This window comes from Scomber japonicus, chromosome 21 (assembly GCF_027409825.1).
Source record: "Scomber japonicus isolate fScoJap1 chromosome 21, fScoJap1.pri, whole genome shotgun sequence".
Classification (NCBI taxonomy): Eukaryota; Metazoa; Chordata; class Actinopteri; order Scombriformes; family Scombridae; genus Scomber; species Scomber japonicus.
Window position 1 is genome coordinate 11,216,264 of NC_070598.1, and position 20,565 is coordinate 11,236,828.

At 40.7% G+C, this 20,565-nt stretch overlaps 2 protein-coding genes across 2 annotated transcripts; one reads left to right on the forward strand and one right to left on the reverse strand.

Moving 5' to 3' along the window:
• Nucleotides 1-137: 137 nt before the first annotated feature.
• trpc1 (transient receptor potential cation channel, subfamily C, member 1) lies at nt 138-13,239 on the reverse strand. Its single transcript, XM_053342316.1, has 13 exons — nt 13,074-13,239; nt 12,101-12,255; nt 11,875-11,976; nt 11,567-11,769; nt 10,584-10,715; nt 10,179-10,374; nt 8,877-9,213; nt 6,767-6,906; nt 5,474-5,620; nt 1,599-1,783; nt 1,128-1,332; nt 614-808; nt 138-442 (listed from the first exon to the last, which is right to left on the reverse strand). Exons 1-13 carry the CDS (start codon nt 13,237-13,239, stop codon nt 215-217), a joined length of 2,391 nt encoding a protein of 796 aa, XP_053198291.1. The 3' UTR covers nt 138-214.
• Nucleotides 13,240-17,284: 4,045 nt separating this feature from the next.
• On the forward strand, nt 17,285-19,002 carry chst2b (carbohydrate (N-acetylglucosamine-6-O) sulfotransferase 2b). Its single transcript, XM_053342406.1, has one exon. The coding sequence runs from the start codon at nt 17,321-17,323 to the stop codon at nt 18,716-18,718; it is 1,398 nt and encodes a 465-aa protein (XP_053198381.1). The 5' UTR covers nt 17,285-17,320; the 3' UTR covers nt 18,719-19,002.
• The last annotated feature ends 1,563 nt before the right edge of the window (nt 19,003-20,565 follow it).

A 20,565-nucleotide genomic window follows, 5' to 3' on the forward strand; every position in this document is an offset into this window, starting at 1 on the left:
AGCTGAATAATACATATGGGGCCTGAGTCTGGAGGCTTTGGTGGAGAATATATATTTTCTAGTTAACTTCCAGGTTTAAAAGTTGCCTCTGTGAGTCAAAGAGCAGAGGTTTTTTTTCCCACATGCACGGGTCACACAGCATCTCAGATAAAACGAGAAGCATAGGTTTTGTCAAAAGGAGAGGGGACAGGGAGAGAATATCTAGTTCTTTTTTTTAGCTCCGTGGGTAGAACATGGCATATTTGGAGGTCCGGAAGCCCAGCAGGTCCCTCATCTCGTTGCGAAACTTTGACAGGTCTTGGCGCAGGTCATTAAGGTTTTCCACCGTTGCCTGGTCTGTGCTCTGCATCTTCTGCCGTGTAGATGTCAAGTAGCGGTGAACCAGGCAACACATTATCTTCTGATAGTTCTCATCGCGCTTCTGCTTCAGGTTCTTCCACTCCTGGATGGAAAAGACAGAGAAGGAATTTAGGTTGATAAGAAAATGACCAAGATGTTCAAGAGTAGCGGAAAAGATTGAATTCAACCTTCCAGAAAATTGCAAGTATGTACTGGCAGCTGTTTTCTTACAACAATTGAAGGTCCTGACAGTTGTAAAAAATGTGCCTCTTACCTTGAGGCTGTTCTGTCTCTTCACCTTGCCCTTTGAGGTGTGTGAGCAGATCCACTTGCTCATGCTGGTCACCAAGTAGCATACAGTCTTCGGGGTGGGGAGGATATTAAGAGGTGGTGGAAGGGTGCACTTGTCATCAAAGTAGCTCAACCACAGTTTGGCTCGAGCAAACTTCCACTCCTTATCCTCATGATTCTACAGAATACCAAAAACATTTAGGGAGCAGGAATGTGAGAATCTTAAAAATGCAAATAGCCTAATATTACTCCTGTGGAAAGTTGGAATTGTATTACTTTGCATAATCAAAATCAAATGGTTTTTCAAAGGAAGCAGGATATTCAGTTGGGATTCCAAAGATAAAAATTAGATGACATCTGTGTATCATTACCCAATTAGAGAAAAGTCAAATCTTAACAGTAAATGAAAACATTTACATTCCAGTTCCTAGTTGAACTGAAATTACCCATAACTTGGAAACTTGAAGTTACTCTGTGAACAAAGTTTCTATACTTACGGCTATTTGTCTGAAGCTTTTATGGAGCATGGCCACCAGCAGCTTAGTCAGGACGATAACCACTACGATATTGTAGGTGCCTATGATCATGGCACCCACAAAAGAACGCAGCTCTTCCTCTGTGTAGCTGATGCGGGTGACGAAGAGCGCGACGTGTGCCAGCGAAAAGATGTACCAGAACAGGGCGTAGCACGTTCCCATAAACCTGTGAGAAGGAAGAAGCTAGTAGATGTTAGTGTGTGTGTGAGAGTGCACCATGTCTGTCAAATGCATCTTACAATCTAACCAAAAATACATACATTCATTTTATAGTTAGATCATAAATCTGAAAAAACCCTGTAATATCTATAGCAGCTGTGTTTATACAGCACCATGTATATATAAAATCTCTGACATCTGTCAACATGCATTGTGAACATTCATCATTGTTGTCATCGCTGTCTAAAATGACAGATTGAAGTTGGTCTGTACGTGTGGAATGCATCATTGCTCTGTTGCTGGCAGAAGATGCCCTGGCAGTCCTGGGATGGATTCTTGTCTTGGTCTCTCCGGTCCTTTCCGTAGAGCTGGGTTAGTCCAATAGTGAAGGAGAATAACACCAGCAGGAAGAGGCCCAAAAACTTTCCAAACTCCTGCAGCATCTGACCCATGGAGATCTGGTGGGAAATATTTGTGTTAATCTTTTGCTGCTTGATTTGATGTAATTCTGCAGATATGAGTCATTCTCCAAACTTTCATTTCGCATTAACTACAATTTAGTGTTTTCAAGCAGTACATTTTAATGTATTCAAGCAGAATTTGTTAAATTTCAGTTTTTTTCATGGATTAATTCATTAAAACTTCAGCAAGGTCACTACATGAATGAAATGTTTTGGTTCTCTTTGGACACTTCTCCTGTGTAAGCAACCTTCCTGACCACTAGTTTTTTCCGACCATGTTCTTATTTAACAGTGCTTCCCTGGGCAAGTGGGAAAAGTGACTTATTCTGGCAGCTGGAGTGCTCTCATACTACCTGAGGGAAGACAGACAAACATGGGAGAAGCCAGAGAGAGGGATCGAAGACAGAGAAAGTGTTCTCAGGGCAATGGACAACCAACTATTTATAGTACTGAGTGGTTTATCTGTTTACTAGGGCCTAGAGATGCTCAAACAAGGCCAGAACATACTCGCCTTTGCAAAAAACAAACACATACACACAGTGTCCAGTGTGAGGGATGACCACTCTCCCTGTACCTCCAGGTGAATGTGTTTGCTTAGAAACCCAGGCTGCTTGTTTGAGGAGAAGGGCTAGTCTATTAGCGTGATTCATTCTCTTGTCATGTCTAAATCCCCCCAGTGTATTCCTCAGCCACTTTGTACACATCTTGTACACGATTTAGGGGTTGAGGGTGTTCCCTGCATGCCCAGCCTGACAGGTATAGCCTAACATAGTTACTGTACAAACACAGCAGGAATGCAGCAGGTCAGAAGCTCTTAACCTTGACTAGAGGAGGGGGGTACTGATGCATTTGGGGGTACACACACACACACACACACACACACACACACACACACACACACACACACACACACACACACACACACACACACTTTCTATAAACTAAGCCAGTAATATCTGCCCTTAATAGTATAAAAATACAAGAAATTAAGTCCTAACAGGAAATGCTACTGTACAAGTTGTGTGTCAATGGATGTCCACTGTACTTTCAATGTTCCAATGTAACAATTTAATATAATTTTGATTATTCAAATCTATATCAAATTCTTATGTAATACACTTTGGTAAGAGACTTGTCAGTTGTAAGTGTGCTTTATAAATAAACTGGCTTGACTTGCAATGAATTTAACAAAGAAAAGGTACAGAAGAAGAATCTTCACATTTTTTGTTTTCCAAAACGTTCCTGGAGCTGTCTCACCACAGCAGTTAGTTTTAATTTGTTCCAGCTGTGAGCATCTCTTACATTTCCTTTGTGCAATGCATTCTGGGACAATAACATCCACCAACACCACATTACAAATTAAGCAAATTTAGCATACAAATTGTCAAATCTTGGAGTATATTTAAGTTTGTCTCCTTCAAAGTGAAAATGACTAAAGCAGAAACTCACAGCCTGGTTAGAATTTGTATGTGGTTCAGAATTGGAGGACAACTTCCCTCTTTTTTTTCTCATACAAGCTTCCCAGTGTGCCATCCATTATGGTTGATACTGTCTCTGAGGTTAAGTCTGGGCCATGAGTGAGCTCATTGTGTGCACACTAGTGATTGTAGATTCCCACATAAACACACTTTCAGTCACTCTTTCCAACCTCAGTAGGGGGCGCTGCCCGCAAGAAGAGTGAGCTGGCCTCTTAAGGGAAACATGGAATCAGACAAACTTTCATTAAAGCAGCGCACATAGTACTGACTCACTGTCTATGTATGTGTGCGTGTTTGTATGAATTGCACACTCACATATCACAACAGTGCGGAAATGTGTGGGTGCGTGTGCATTAGGAGGGAGGTGTGTCTGCCATGTGAGTGTAAGGGTGGCCATGAACACACAGCCACATCTATTTCCAAAGCTAATCATTTTTCCATCTTGCCAAGCCAGACAGTGATGTCACAGAGTGAGTGAGTGAGTGAGTGAGTGAGTGAGTGAGTGAGTGAGTGAGTGAGTGAGTGAGTGAGTGAGTGAGTGAGTGAGTGAGTGAGTGAGTGAGTGAGTGAGTGAGTGAGTGAGTGAGTGAGTGAGAGTAAGGTTGGAGAGAAGAAAAAAGAGAGAGAGAGGGAGGGAGAAAGATTGAGGAGATTGTAGCTGAAAAGCGCTCATTAACAATCTACAGGGTAGTCTTGGTGTTTTATAAGTCAACCACGAACAGCTCCTCGACTTAATGACAGGAAGGCATCCCTACAAATAGGTTGACTTCACTGCATACCTGAGGACTACTTTATGTAATAAAAGTCACACAGTGGGGAAAAATGAAATACTTAAAGACTGCCAACACAAATTTAAGGGTTGGCTTGCCTTACAGTCTAGCCCTGCCAGCTGGCTGGACGATACACAATATCATGATGTGATAAAAAGGGACACCTATGGCACTGACTGTTGAAGAGAAAGAGAGAGGAAAATATGCAAACCAGATTTTTGGCTTGTCTGATGAAGTGGAAAAACAATGACATAACGTGACACACAAACACACACTGAGGTTGTTCCATTAAGTTTGTTACTGTTCACTTGTTCAGTAGGAAGACATGAATCCTATGAAGCTTTTTTACTCTGACTTATGAAGCATGACTTCCACCAAACACAACAGAACAAAACAAATGCATAACTAAATATATTAATATTGCATGCTAACAAAAGGGAGACATGCTGTCATGGGACGCCCTCCAAGGGACTATGAAAACCACAAAAAATGACCATTTTTGCCAAATGTTTGCTTCTCACAAAATGAATTTATTTTGTGTTGTGTAAGAGGCATAAATCACACAAATAAAACTGTAGCTGTATTTGTGTGATTTATGAATATCACTCTCATTATAGCTGTTTTTAAAAAAGTCTTTAATATGTCACCTCAGGACAAACAGAAACAAGCCACATTGTGATGTTGATGCCCAATTATCTTTCAACACTAATCTACAAATCAACTCTGTTTTGAAAAGATTTCCAAAAGAGTCCTTTTCAGCCTTCAGAGGGCCACAAAATGCCTCAATTTAAATTAAAATTGCTCCCAAACACTTTATTCCCACACAGCCAAATTTTCTGTTAAGATGGCTCCAGTTCAAACTTGCTGTTTGTGCCAGATTGTGATAGATATCTAGAATCCAGTGAAAAATGTGAGTACTGGCAAACTAAGTCAGCTCCTCCAGCTTTAAATAAGCAGCCTCTCAACTGAAGTTAGCATGAAAAATCAATTTAGTGTAAACTGAAGGCTCTCGTTCATGTAGATGATAAAAGTGATGATACTGGTGTGGCGACACATATGCCGACTAAGCAGCTGAGCTTTATGATGTTATGTTCAGTTTATTATGAGCATATTATTACAGCAGAACACATTCATCTACTGCCTCAGTTTACAGTGTTTATGCTTAATGCTTATGATGATGGTTGATGATACTGCTTAACACAGCTGGTGTGATGTTTAGTGTTGGCTTGTCCTTGAGTGTTCACAGGAAGAGAGTGGGTGGGAAAAAAGTGATAGAAAAGGAAGCAGTTTGATAAGCATTGCATAAGTGCCTCATCTCAAACTCCCACTGTTTGTTGCATGTCTGGCCACACTAGGAATAAAACTGTGAAAATGTCAGTGTTAAGTAACAAAATCACAGCTATTCTATTTCAGTGTATGCCTTGCCGCTGCCTTCCTACCTGCAGTGGGCCCAGTATGGAGCTGGTAGTGTACATGAAGAAGAGTCGCAGGTAACTGAGAATGTTGGCGAAGGCAAACAGGCCCTCAGCCACAAGGATGGGATGGAAGGCGTCCCAGTTCTTCCTTTCAAGTTCCACATTCTTGAACTGCAGAACAAGCAAACATATTCAGAAACACTTGACTGTACTGAGTCTGCAGTGATACTACTCCACATACTAAGCATGTTTTGTGGCTGGTTTTTATTGGTAGAACTACTTAACAACACTATGAAGTACTCAGGCCTTGTGCTTGATGTTGCATTCATGTCATATGGGATGGATTACCATGTTTATATCATGTGACTGTTCATATGATTAGACAGCTCAAGTCGGTTGCATAATTACTGAGTTGATCTTGTGAAAGCTACAAATACTGTGCATTGAAAATATAACACCATGATCATCAGATTTAGGTTTAATTACCTTCAACATAAGACTTCTGCTTCATTTTCAGGCAATTCTGTATTATTAAGGACCAAGTCTGATACACTGGAACTCTCAGAGAAATATGAGTTTCCAAGTCATAATTACAACTTGGATATGGAGGCTCAAGAAATAAAATCACTGTTTTCTTCTTTGACAAGTAGTTACTCCAGATTGGTTCTCATTATATGAACTCTATTTTTAAATATATAACCTTAATGCTGTTGTTATATTAGCCTTATTACTTACTTATAGCTTGTAAAAGTGTACAGAGACTGAAGTTGCAGTTGATAGTGATGTGAATGTTATTTACAACTCAGAAATTTCTAATTGCTAATTGGATATAAGTGAAATGCTGCAGCAGGGTGTGTTCCTTGGAATTGAAGGTACTGTAAAAATGAAATGATGATTTAGAACGCACAATCAAAAAAGTGGGCAACAGCCTTCTAAATAAGGCCTTTTAACTGTACAACAACGATACGGCTTGACAATTTCAAAGTATGAAAAATTATGAAAAATTTGACATAAGACTATTTTTCAATTAACTCATGTAGATAATACACAAAATATTCAAATAATTAAGAAAATATGGTGGTTTTTAATGCTGTTAGAAAAATAAAGGCATTAGTCGTATAGGCATTTGTCAGTAATGCAAATAACAGTTACAGCATATCAACTGCTCTGAATAATGTATTATTAATGTGTTTCCCAGAAATTGACATAGAGTGAAATGCATTTTTGAATGCAGCTTTTTTTCAACCTTTCAACTTCTCAAGCCAGCAGTACAAAAATAGATGTAGCAATCTGTGAGTGACTACAGTGTGTGGGTACCTTGCTATGAGCAACTATCTTGAGGGCAAAGGTGGCTAGGTAAAGAGAATTCATCACGAAGCTCAGCTGGTTCCTCGACTCTTCCAGAAAGTCTTCCAGCCCCTCGTACCACAAGCGCTTCACGTCCGACCACACCATCCCTACAGGAGAGCAGGAATTCACCATCACCACATACACATGTGCACGTACCACTGGAAAAAAGGCATTTTCCCGTCATCCCCAACATTTTTTAAATTGCTTCCAGATTAAGCCATAAGTCATCTCACAGAAGGAGCCCTGGGGAAATGGGAATGTATGAGACACAGAAATTGGAGATTGATACACGGAGGATGTGTCATCTGTGGGATTTAGGGAGGTGTGTGGAATTTAATAAAGATGGGTGACTGTGTCTTCTTGTTTCCAAGTTGAGTTTCATCAATTGTACAGTAGCGGTAATGAAATTAAAACTAATGATTTCAGCTGCAAGACAAGACAAGATGACACATTATGTTGGACTGAAACTGATGGTTTCCATGGTTTCAGCTAAAAGGAAACAGAGCAGTGACACGCTGGATGCACAGTGTTTCTCAAATGAAATGTTTCCATCTCTGAGTAAGCATTTCTTTTGTCTGGTTATTAGTGGCATTAGTTTTTACTATGTAAAGATTGAACTGTAGTGCGAAAAGTGCACACAACCACAGACAGCGAGGTACACACTCACATGGGCAGAGACACACTCACAGTCTCACAGCATCTGATTACCCCATTAATGTGAGGGATCTGGCTCGGGGGAATAGTGGGATGGAGACACCAGGAGTAAGATGGGGAGGAGTAGGGATGGGCGGGTGTTAGCGTGGGAGAAAAAGAGAACAAAAGAAAGCATAAGGAATGAAAAGCTGTCTGACTTGTGAGTGCCATCTGCAGACATACAGTACATGTATAAACTTAAAAAGCTCCTATCCACATCAATATGATGTCGTCTGAGGAGGTGGATTATTAGTGATCTTATTCTAACTATCTAATCTTGTGTTTTGTTTTGGTTTTTTGGTCGATTCTGCAGTGATCCCAGAGTGGGACATCTGCATCACTGCATCACATCTTGCAGTAAATCTGTTCTGTGATGACGCAGCCTTGAAGAAACAAACTGCTGAAGTTGGTCAAATTGATCTTTGTTGTTGCTCTTTTGCATTACTTAAGGAATCTTTCCCCCTCTAGTGGACTATCTTGGACCATGGAACAACTCATTGCACTCCTGCCTAATGACTCAAATACTGATTCTGCAATATAAAAAATAAATTGCAAATTGTCCCACAACCATCTTAATAACATTGAGTTATAGAAGTCAATAGCTTGTACATCCTTTTATAACCTGTCAGGTGCAGTTATTGGGATTTATCAAGCAAAAACCTGGACCAATGAGCTGTGGTTGTGATGCTTTGTGACTGGTGCGAAAGTGTAGGATGCTGCAACCATGAAACATATATCTCTGCTGAGAAGGCAGAGCCATTAAAGTGATTGAATGATCATGCTAATGGTTTCTTGGCAGAAGAGGAATGTAGAGAGGCCCATCCACAGAGAGACAGACAGTCTGTTTCTCACTTGTCATTCTCCAGCCTCATCTGAAAAGGCACAGTTTGTGTACATCTGTTTGTCTTTGTGCAATTATATGTTTGCATGTATGTGTGTTTGTGTGTGTGAGAGAGAAAAAGAGAGAGTCACACGAGGGAAAGGAGAAGCTTCAGTTTCAATCTGTAAAGCTCAATTAGAAGCAGAACTGACAGATTTAATCCAGTCAAGCCAGGCTTTCTGTCTTTTGGTATAGAAACAGCTGTTTGTCATGTTCTGCCTGATAGGATTATGGATACAGGATACTGGACTTTAGCCAGCCAATAAAAGGAATTTTTCTCATTTTCACTCTACTATGCATGTTACCCTATTAAATTGTGGTTTATGATTGAATTCTTATTCTATTTTAGTTATGTTGTGGCCATTAGGAAATGAATAATAACTCAATTACAGAAATATGGCCTCTAAGCTCTGAAATATATACCATAATAACAACATGCAGTACATGACACTCCTCTATACACATAACATACATAAGTATGTAATTTACTGCATGAAAGCTGACCTATGATCCAGAGGATGAGCAGGTAATCGATCATCTCTAGCTCAGGGCCCATGGTGTCTTTTGTGCCTTCGTTGTAGACCAGCGAGTAGAGGTTAAGCAGCAGCAGGAAGGTAAAGTAAGAGGCGGTGTGGATGATGAACTTGACAAAGGGTGTGTGGATGATCTGGCCTACACGGGAGCGTGGCACCAGCAGGTAGCAGATGGAAAGCAGCGGCCAAAGCATTGCCACGGTCAGCACTGTGGCTATCTTTAGACAGGTGTGTTTGCGCCGATAGCTGGCTGTCTCTCCAAACCAGACAGTGTTGAGGAACTGCTGACAGTTGGACTGAGCCACAAACTGTAGAAAGACAAAGGAAAATATCAACAGGAGGAAGCTGAACTAGTATGTAGTTGAACTAGTTGAAATTTTGCAAAATAATCTAATTTACTTTCTTGCTGAGAGTTTGATGAGAAGATCAATAACCCACTCTCAAGTCTGTATGATAAATATGAAGCTCCACACAGTTAACATTTAGACTTTGTTATGTCAAGGTCTAACTTCTAAGAAAATAAATATGTGTATTTTCCAAGATGTCCAATTATTCCTAATAATCTCTGCTGGTGCTGTTATTTTAAAGGTATCCAAAAAAATGCTTGCTCGAAATGGCATTTGACACAATTTGGATTGGATTTAGACATTTCCGACACCCACTGTTTTCTATATGTGTAGTCTATGTTATTATAGTTCAATTTATGTTGCTCATGTACACAAAGAAAGTACACCACTACAAAAACACAAGCATTTCTGCTGTGAAATGGCATTATTAAGAATGATTTTTCAGTGTGTTATATGATAGCTGATTTAAGTGACTTAGCTATAACTGATAAATGTTCCGTCTGCAATACAAATCCCAAATCAAATATTTGCTATTACCTAAGAATTAAATAAGACTCAGGAATAAGTGAGCAGTATTCAGATGCACAGAGGAACCATATCAGTGTTATTTCTCCAGTGGGAAAGAATGGTATGCTACTGTGATATATGAGTTAAACTTTTCCCACTGATCCATCCTGGCTGTAAATTGCCCTTCAAACCTCCAGCTTCAGTTTGTCTTTGACTGCCATTGCCTGGAGGAATTTTGTCCTGCCAAACTAATATTTCCAAAAGGACAACTTCTGGAGCAGATGTTAAATTCGACATGAAGTACACTAAATTGAAATGGTCTAGTAATATATCAAAAATAATATATTTTACCCAATTATATGGGTTGATACTGCCAAAAAAGCCATCAATGTGGCAGTTGCAAATTTTGCCTGTCTGACCTCTTTTTGATTGTACTTGATGGCAAGTTTCAGTCGGCTGAGGTTCATACGTTCCTCCAGTAAGCCTCTCTTCTCAGCGGGATCCTCGCTGGATGTGTGGTTGAGGATAACCTCTAGCTCGCGAGAGTTTCGAGCCTGAGCCAGCAGGTCCTTGGCAAACATCTTACACTGTTTTGCCAGCTCCTCATAGTCGTTCCTGGAGTACGGAAACAAGATGCAGTCAGACCACATGAAGGATTAGGAATCTTATCAGTTCCAGACTATAAAGACGGAAGATTTACAATATTACTATCTGTGTGTACAGTATTTACATATGTTTGTGTCCATGACACTAGTATCTCTGTGTAGTCACATACAAAGAAGTTGGTAAAAAACATGCTCTGACATGAGAAGTAACTATTGTACCTGAACTCCACCTCAACCAGGCTGAGCTCCTTGAGATCTGCACTCAGCTCGAAGGCCCTGAGTATCGGATCTTCTTCGGTCAGCATGATCAAAGATGGGCTGGCCAGACAGCGGTAGATGTCCAGGCGAAACCTAACCCACAAAGGAGTTTTGGAGATGGAGGAGGCGATAGTGATGGTGAGAAGAAATGGAGGAGAGAGAGAGAGAAAAGCAAAAAGGGAAACAGAGAAACAAACATTCAGCCTCTGAATGCTCTTTCAGTGGTACATGCTTTGACCTCTATGTTGTTTGTCAGCCAAACTAGAGACTGATTCATTTAGCATACTGCGTGGGAAGCTACACTGCCCTGCAGAGAGAATAACAGTGCTCAGCAGAGTAATCTACGAATCCAATATCTTATCAGAAATCAAATATACTCAGAGGAAACACTGCTGCTTCCTCTGAAATTGAAGGCTGATATTTCACATTTGAGCCTAAAAACAGTGATTATACAAAACAAGAATAAGCCAATCATGGCAAACAAAGTACTGGCCCTCTATAGCTAGATAAGTAGAGAACATTTGAATTCATCTGTGGGCTCAAGAGAGCACTGAATGTACTTATGGTAAAAACAGATAAGAGCATTTCCAAAACGTTAATGCTAGTAAATCATTTCTGTCTGTGTGCTTAAGGTGACATTGTCAAGCTGATGCTATCACCATAACACCCTTCCGCAGTGTGTCATAAGAACCTTTCCTGAACATTTCAGTTGACAGCATAATCACAGCTGCTTTTAATCCTCAACATAGCTGAGAAAATACCAAAACAGTCATCATATAAAATAACAGGCATCATCTGGAAGACAAAAGTGATATTGACCATTCCAAGGTAGTTAAATGGAATAATGGTCTTCTGGTTCAAATCAATGGGAGTTTAATGCTTGGAAAACCCAACAACATTTTTACTATCACATTTTCTGAATGGTAGATCACAGGGGCCTGTACCTGGAGTGCCTTAAGCTGTCTTTCTTGTTTTTAGCATTGCAGAGTGTGCATTCGCAGCCTACAGCGTGGGGCCGGGGCAGCGAGATGTCCTGTTTCAGCAGCATTGTAAGGATCTCATAGTTGTTTCTGTGGGCTGCCAGAATGACTGGAGCCACGTCCATTGTAGTGGAATACTCTGGGTTCTGGATTCGCTGCATTAGTTTCTGAAAAAGATGGCAAGATACTGATAAACCTGAATATGATATTGACATCAGCCTGTTCTTCTCTGCATAAACAGTGTTTTATTGCACTTTTGAGAGGAGACTAACAGCAATGGAAGGCTTGGAAGATCGCCTGGGCCTGTGGTTGAGGAGGATGTCCACAGCTCCCACCACCTCCGAGTCTATGGCCACCAACAAGGCATCTGTTGCCTGGATAGAAATAAATGCCTCCTTTAAGATGAAAGCTTGCATGCGAAAACCAAACATACAGCAGCAGTAAACTTGAAAAAGTGGTGCTTTCTGCATATATTGTTTTGCCCTGAGTGTTTACTACCTGGCAGCCATGCTCCAGAAGAAGCTGCAGGATGTCTAGATTCTCATTCTCGATGGCGATGGTGACGGAGTCCCGGCCTAGCACGTCTACACAGTTGATGTTGAGCTCACCATGTCGGTTCTCCTCGAGCAGCTTCTTCACCATGTAGTAGTCACCTGAGAACCCGATCAAAAACAAAGCAGCATTGTGAATGAAATCCACTTTAGGGAATTCTTGCAAAGTCAGGTCTATAAAAGAGGTGAAGAATTATCTCTGGGTGACGCCAAACAGACACACACAGCCATAGTCATGAGACAAACACTCCTGCGGAGTAGGCTCAGCTCCAGCAATACTCTTAACATCAGTCGTGTTAACAATAACATCTCCCTCAAAGGACAATTCCTGTTGCTGAGCCATGTTTGGACTGACTTTATATGGTCACACTGGCAGTCACTGGCTTAGCTGTACACCTAAAAAACCTATGCCTGCACAATGTTGTTCAGTTATCAATGAAACACTGTACTCCCATCTGACTGAGATGAGAAAGACCATGCCTCTTATCTGGTTTGCTTGCACCCATGAAAAGACAGCAGATTCCAGAGAAACTTTCAGAAAAGCAGACATTCAACTAAATATATCTTAAACCCCCGTGGGCACATTTCCACAGTAGCCAACATGTAGGCAGCTGTGAGAGGTATTCACTTGGGGGAAAAAAATGTGGTATGATTGTACAGTTTGCTTGCTGCAATAATCCTGCAGGAAATCTATCAGGCTGTTAGTCATGGTGTGTTTTACCTACAGATCATAAGTATCCTCATGTCATAATGTTTCAGGAATATCTTAAATGATCATTATTGTAACACAACAATCACCTGCTTCCACTGATTCCATAACTAACATGAGTTTTTCCCATGTCCTCAAACACATCAGATAATATTAATAAATGGATGGATTTAGAGTGTTAAGAAGAAGAAGAAGACAAACAATAACACACCTTTCTCACATGCCAGCAAGAAGAGTTTCTCGTCCAGCGTAGTTTCCTCTTTCACCTCTCTCACGTCTTTCAAGGCCAGAAATTTATCCGGAGAGGAAGCGTCCGTGCCCTGGTACAGAGCTGCCATTACGACGGAGAGCGAGCACGGCCAAACACTGATGTGCATCCCACTAGAAACCGGCGACCATTACACAAGAAAGCCCGTCATATTAGAGGAATGCTTTATTTTATATTATTTTGTCTGTCGCGGCGCAGTAGAGGCATCAAACGTCGTCATGAGACAAAACCAATGTCACCAAGTGTTGTTATTGCTGTCGCATCTTTGCTGCGTTCGTTTGCTCGCTTCTGCAGGCTGCAAAATGACCCACTTTAGTAGTTTTTTTCTTTTCCCCCCGCTCTAAATCACCTCAGAGTTGAGGTCAGTGAAGGTAAGTGGCGACAGGAGACAGGAGAAAAACGAAACGGTCATCTTCCTCGGCGTGTTTACATGCACCATCTTCTGGCATCGCAGGCTCCTGGGGATCTTTTTGGTCCTGATGCTGCTGACGAGGCTCCTACTGCGCATGTTTCCTCCTCCACCTGCTCGTTCATTTCGCAGGCGCAAAGACTCTGCTCCATGATTACGTAACAGTGCAATTCAGTACAGCTTTGTCCTGACACTGTATGTGTGTGCTGTGATTATTCATGGTTGACAAAAATCCATTTTTTTAAGGATACATGCAAGTTAAACAGATTCATGTAAACTAGATTTATTAGTCATAATTGGTTACGAGATACATGCGCGCTGACAACACTGAACATCATAATTATTTGGATATTTTCCAGCATACACTGTGAAGCATTAGCCATCTAAAAATATACGCATATAGTTGGAGTATGAAGAGAAAAATCACAGCTATGGCGTCTGGTTTTTGCGGGGTTGTGCATGCATATCATTGAGCAGGCAATAATGTGAATATGTCCATGTAATGGATGTGTTTGGATATGCATGGGGGAAATTTACTGCACATAGATAATGGAGGGAGAGACAAGGAGATTTCCGGGTCTGTATGGTGAGTGGAAGGCTGAGGGGGGGACATATAAAAGAGATACATAGAGCTTCATAACGTTAGACCAGTGAAAATGTATGTGAATAATTACAGAGAAATGGAGAAAGATAACAAGCAAATCGATGTAACAGCACTGTTCACAGAATTTTACATCAGAGTCAAACATATCCTCTCAGTGAAGAAGGCTGAAATCATTTGCCAGGGGACTGTAAAAAAAAAATGTGCAAAAATCTAATTTTACCAAATTCACGCAGAGCCAAATCACCATGGTGTTAACTGTTCCTTCAATACGGAGAAGCACTGAAGCAATTAAATTCAAATGAATTTTAATTTAAACAGCTGTTTGCAATTTGAAATTCAAAATAGGGAATAAGCGTACAACTTTCCATAATTGTAATACTTTGTATCAAATTACAAAGTCTTAATCAACATTAAATGTCATCAAGATACACTTTCCAGTTGCAGAATACAAATGCCCTGGTAGTATCCAGGCCCTGAAGTCAAGTCTGTTGGTCCCACCTACACAAATGAATAGATACATAAATGGTTACATGTGCATATACTGTAGTGAGAAAGCAATCATTTATGTAACATCAATTAATATATATATATTAATACTATTAAATTAAATGAATGACTAAATCAATCTCTCTGTGATAATGAGGTGCCCTGTTACTATTTTCTCCACCTGAAAAGTGGCACACACAACTTTGAAATAGTGCACCCTGAATCTGATTTGGCCCCTGGTAATGAACATTCATAGAGGAGTTGTTACATTTTATGACCATTTTAAAATGAGCCCATCCTCATCCGCTCAATTTCTCTCCAATTATGCTTGCAAGTGGAGGGAAGGGCTCTGTTTTGTGGCTGAACTTTATTATTCCATGGAGCAGCATCCCAAAACAGCCATCAGTTATTCAGGCTGAACCAAATTATAAAGAAGCAGTGCAGAACAGAGTGTACAATACAGAAGGAAAATCATCTGAGACTGCTATTGGGTTTTAGACACAGGAATTACATTGTTGCATATCATTATATATTTAGTAAGTAATCCTAGGAAGACAATAGGAAAGGAGCATAGAAACAGACAAGCACTCTTTTTTAAACGTGACAGATACTCACATAAAAACTATGAGATGGTTACCCTAGACTTATCACACTGACATATCATCATTCTGGTAGGAACAATCAATTACTTATTAGGATGTATTCCTCCCTCAATGCATTATTCTGATTGTTCCTACTCCCAAATGACTGCTCTTTATGTCTAAATGATGTTAAAAGTATTATGAATAAAAACATATATGCTGTGTAAATGTTTTGACTATGTAAAAATGTGCATGTCAAAAATTTTGAGTGACCAAAAAAAAAAGGGAGAGAAGTCAGTTTCATTGTCCTGATAGGAAACGCTATGCTCCAGCAGAGGGCGGTATGCACAAAGGCTTTGAACTGTAAACATCCGCATTGAATAGGTGCTAAAAATTGAGCATCTATGGGATGGAAAGATCAGTAACCAAACATAGTGTAAGGCCTGAAAAATGTAATTAATCATTCTATAGTTCAATAATACAAACTATTAAATACTATTAATACACATTTCAAAACTATCACAGTAACAGATACATAGTGCAATAAGGTCACAGTTAAATCACTCAACAATACCATAAAAACACTCTAAATCCCAGTCAAGGATATTAGAGATTTCTCATCAGGAAGGTCAAAGGGCCCCAAACCCTTTTGGGGATTTCAACTGTGTGGGGCTGTAATCTCAAACTTCCAAGCCTCTTAGGAAAGATGATTCTCAATCTGCAGAGCATGTGCTTCTTCCATTAAAACACACTGCCTAGCAGCTTCCCAGCGCTCATCAGTTCCTGGGAACAGCTGTCAGATGTCAGAATTCAGCTGATTTCACTTTAGAGGAGTGTGAGTTGCTGTTTGTGATAAAACAAAGGCTATACTATTCCTGCTAATTTTATTTATTTAATCTTTGAACGCAAAAAGATACCCCTTTGATTTTCTTACAGCAGCATCATTTTGCAGCATTGCTCGTGTGTTATTCTTCTAATTAATTATAGGATTTTTCCTTTAAGGGAAGGAGCTGTTTTTTCTTATAGGCTTGATCTGGACTACCCTCTTGAGGCTGTAATGGGAAAACACAACTATATCTAATTTGAAATATTGATTCTTCTCTGCAGTCTTCCACTATGAAGAGAACATTGATACTATACATGTAAGGACATGAATCTTATAAGAACAACCTAAAAGCATATGCTTTAGAACAAAGGACTATGTTACAGATACAGACAATGGGGAAGGGCGAGAGGAGAAACATTACAATTATTTTAAGCCCCTACACCTGGTGGAATATGCAGCTGTATGTCTTAAAAAGAAGGGTGGAGCATTGTTACAAGGATGCGGATAGTGAGGTGGACCCCTGAAACATAACAACAGCATCATTTCCTCCCATCTACCATTGCTGCGATCAGTGGGAGACAGAATTGAGGCTGCGATGAGACAGGCAGCTGGCACATCCAATGGCGCAGCTCGCTGACACACGACTCCATAGTGCTGACCAATACAGTCCCTCTGTAGGCGGGTCTTTCCCATGGTATTCTGATTGAATCGGTCCAGTTTGTATTAGTTGGAAGAGCAGAGCGGCAGGAAGAGCGGGGTATCTTTCTGCAAATGCAGTAACTGTGGATACAGGGCCAGTCACGGTTCCATTGGAGCAGATGTGGAATGATTTTAAGCTTCAGCTGGCGCGCCAAGTCCTGACGATTTCATTGTCTGTGATGCCTGAATCTCACCGGGCTGCATGAGCAAGGATGCATCAGATGATAACTGCGCAGGGGTGCCTTCGCTGAACATGGACAAACAGGGCGTCTGTTACAATGATGAAGGCTCCTTCCTTGTTGTTTTGAAGACGGGCCACCCACAGAATCACTGCAACACTCGCTATGGACAACTTAAACGCTCCTCTTATACATCGTTCCCATGAAGAACATTGCGCAGTGCAGTGAAAACGGGATTTCGTGTTGTGGATTTCGAATTGGCGCTCACTATATTACCTAATCAGCTGGGATTCAACTGGGTATCATTCCCCAGTGCAGGCTATATACATTTTTACAGACAGTGTTGGTACACTGTCAATGTAAGGAGCGTTTCGTTCAGTGGTGAGAGCCACTCTCCGGGGTACAGATGAGAGGCAAACAATATCATCAACCACTGAAGTTGACAGCGCCTTGGGAGAAGGATGCTGGTTTTGGGAGGAAGCTTAAAACCTACAGGAATCATACCAAGATAATAGCACAGCCTGGGATCGTGATGAAAGTCCTCCGCAGGAAGAGGATTGTGTTATTTATGGCCTATTTCTTGCTGCTGGTCCTGACTATGCTCAACTTGGCTAATTATAAATGGACTAAGGAGCCACAGCAGTGTAATCATCAGATGAGAAGCACCACTTATCAGAGCAGATCTGACATTCGCTTCCTGTACAGGCCTTCTCTGGCCAAAAAGAGACAGCTTATCTACGTTCTGACCACCTGGAGGTCAGGCTCGTCTTTTTTTGGGGAGCTTTTTAACCAAAATCCTGAAGTGTTCTTCTTGTACGAGCCAATGTGGCACATCTGGCAGAAACTGTACCCAGGTGATGCAGTGTCTTTACAAGGGGCAGCCAGGGACATGCTTAGCTCCTTATACCGCTGTGATTTGTCTGTTTTCCAACTTTACAACAGCCCCGGGGGCAAGAATTTTACCTCCTTAGGACTATTTGGGGCCACCCTCAATAAAGTGGTGTGTTCTTATCCCCTCTGCTCAGCCTACAGAAAAGAAGTGGTGGGGATGGTGGATGATAAGGTGTGTAAAAAGTGCCCCCCTCAAAGCCTTAGACTGTTGGAGGAGGAGTGCCTCAAATATAGCACCATAGTCATTAAAGGGGTACGCATTTTGGACGTTAATGTGTTGGCCCCACTAATGGAGGATCCATCCTTGGATTTGAAAGTGATACACCTGGTCAGAGACCCACGGGCAGTGGCCAACTCTAGGATCAAATCCAGACATGGCCTGATAAGGGAGAACTTACAGGTGGTCCGCAGCAGGGACCCTAAACTTCGCCGGATCCCATTTGTGGATCCTGGTCACAAAGCCAACAAGAAGGATGGCTCAGACTACCACTCCATAGGAGCCATGGAGGTGATCTGTGACCGCACCTCCAGGACGTTGAGGACTGCCTTAAACCCACCCAGCTGGCTGAAGGGGAAGTACATGGCCGTGCGGTACGAGGACCTGGTCGAGAACCCAGTTAAGACCTTGCGGAACATCTACCGTTTTGCCAACCTGACCACCAACCATGACATCGAGTCATTTGCGCTGAACATGACCAGCGGCTCCAGTTCCTCCTCTAAGCCATTCATTGTCTCATCCAGGAATGCTACACAAGCTGCTAGTGCATGGAGAACAGTGCTCAGCATTCAACAAATCAAACAAGTGGAGGACTACTGCCACCATGCCATGTCCGTGCTTGGGTACGAAAGAGTGAGAACAGCCGGGGAGGCGAAGGACTTGAGCAAATCACTACTGACACACTCCAAACTGTGAAGACATCCTCACCACCAAAGACCTTATAATTTAATGTTCATTTTGCATCGAGTGCCGTTTCCTCTTCTTGTGGAATTAAAGCTTTACTTTAAATCAGTGTTTGAGGAACTCCACTGGCCACATTTGGAATGTATCTTGTTTCCCTCAGTTGAATTGCAGTGGTGTTCGAAGGGACCACTTCTTTTATATTGGAATACTCGATGTGTTTGACAATGCAAGGCCTACAAACAATGGCTTGAACAGTAAAGCTGCAACTATGGAAAAAAACCCAGCTGTATAATTCATGTATCTTGTTATGATGACACTTCAAAGTGGATGTTTTGGGGTTATTTTTGAATGTTGAAAACCTTACAAAAAATCTGTTTTTTCAGTCTCCATACTGTCTGTAAAGGTGAAAATAAGTGGATGAAAGAGGAAAAAAACAAAAAAAACAAAGAACAACTAAAAAAAAAAAGAAGCTCATTGCTAATGTCTATTTGTAAGATCTGGTTGAAGTCAGAGACAATCAATTAAGTGGTTTGTTGATGTGCCATACTGTAGGTAGCGGTGTGATGAGTAGGCCACATCTGAACAGCAATAGTGCTATCTCTAGATTTTAAAAAAAGGGATGTTTTGATTGTTGTCACCAAATCCTTGTAGGATAATATCATGCACTGTGGACAATGTCATGGCTCTGGAGCAGGGATGTCTCTCTCAGTGTCAGTGTAAGCAGTCTGTTCTACCATTTCAAATGTTTACAATTGCTTGCTCTTATAAAAAACACATGATCTGGGAATATTGCATTGAGTAAAGTTCACAATTAACAAGAGAGTTGGTGCATCTGTGTGCATTTTCAAATCATCAAAAACATACAAGCCAGACCAGTGGTTCTCAAAGTCCGGTGCATGAGGCAAGGTCTCCTTAAAAATGAAAATATAATCCAACACAGTGAGCCACAGGCTTTAATTAATATGTTAATAACAAAAAAATGACTGTAGGCTAAAATATTTATTTTAAATTACACACAAGATATGTAATCATTGTATTCTTTTTATTCATAAGATATTTCAAGGCCTACTTTTGTTCAGTGCATCACATATCAATGTGCCTTCCCTTACCTTTTGAGAACCATTGTGCTGGAACAGTGTCATATATTGGCTGCTATTTCTTGCGATAACTTAAGCATATGTCACAAAATTATTATTGGTAATAGACAGAGGATCTACTGTGTTTTTTTAGTTGCTAGCTGTAATTGCAGTGTTATAGTCAAAGGAAAACTCCATGGCAATTTTGTGACAACACAACCTTTAAAAAATCTTAAATTTCATGCATAATACAATAAAACAGATTTTTCAAATCTAATCAGATAATATATCATTTGCTGAGATTTGATCACACTTTAGTAAAACAGAAAAACATTCATGAAAAACATTTGGTTTGTGATTCTCAAAATGCCGAAATGGAAAGAGCCACTACATTTTTTAAATGTTATTGTTTTAATAATTTGAGCACCACAAACCAAATGTTAAGAGTGTGTATACTGTACACGTCACAGGTCCAAATCTCAGTAAATAACACCAAAACTAGTAAGATCAGGCCATGAATTAGAGGAAAAATTAGTTGTGTTTTTGGGTGGACTGTTCCTTTTTTAGGATAGACATGGCATAGAAGGTTGAACATTTCCATCTGAAGGCTGTTGATATTATTACAGTCTCTTGGGCAAAAAAACAAGACTGTATGCCAACAAAGTAAGCAATCGAGAGATGAAACCAAGGAGCATTCCATAGATGCGTCCATGCATACACAACATGAAATGGAAAGCCCTTACTTCAAGGACAATTGCTTTATTAATATGAGAGAAACAGTCT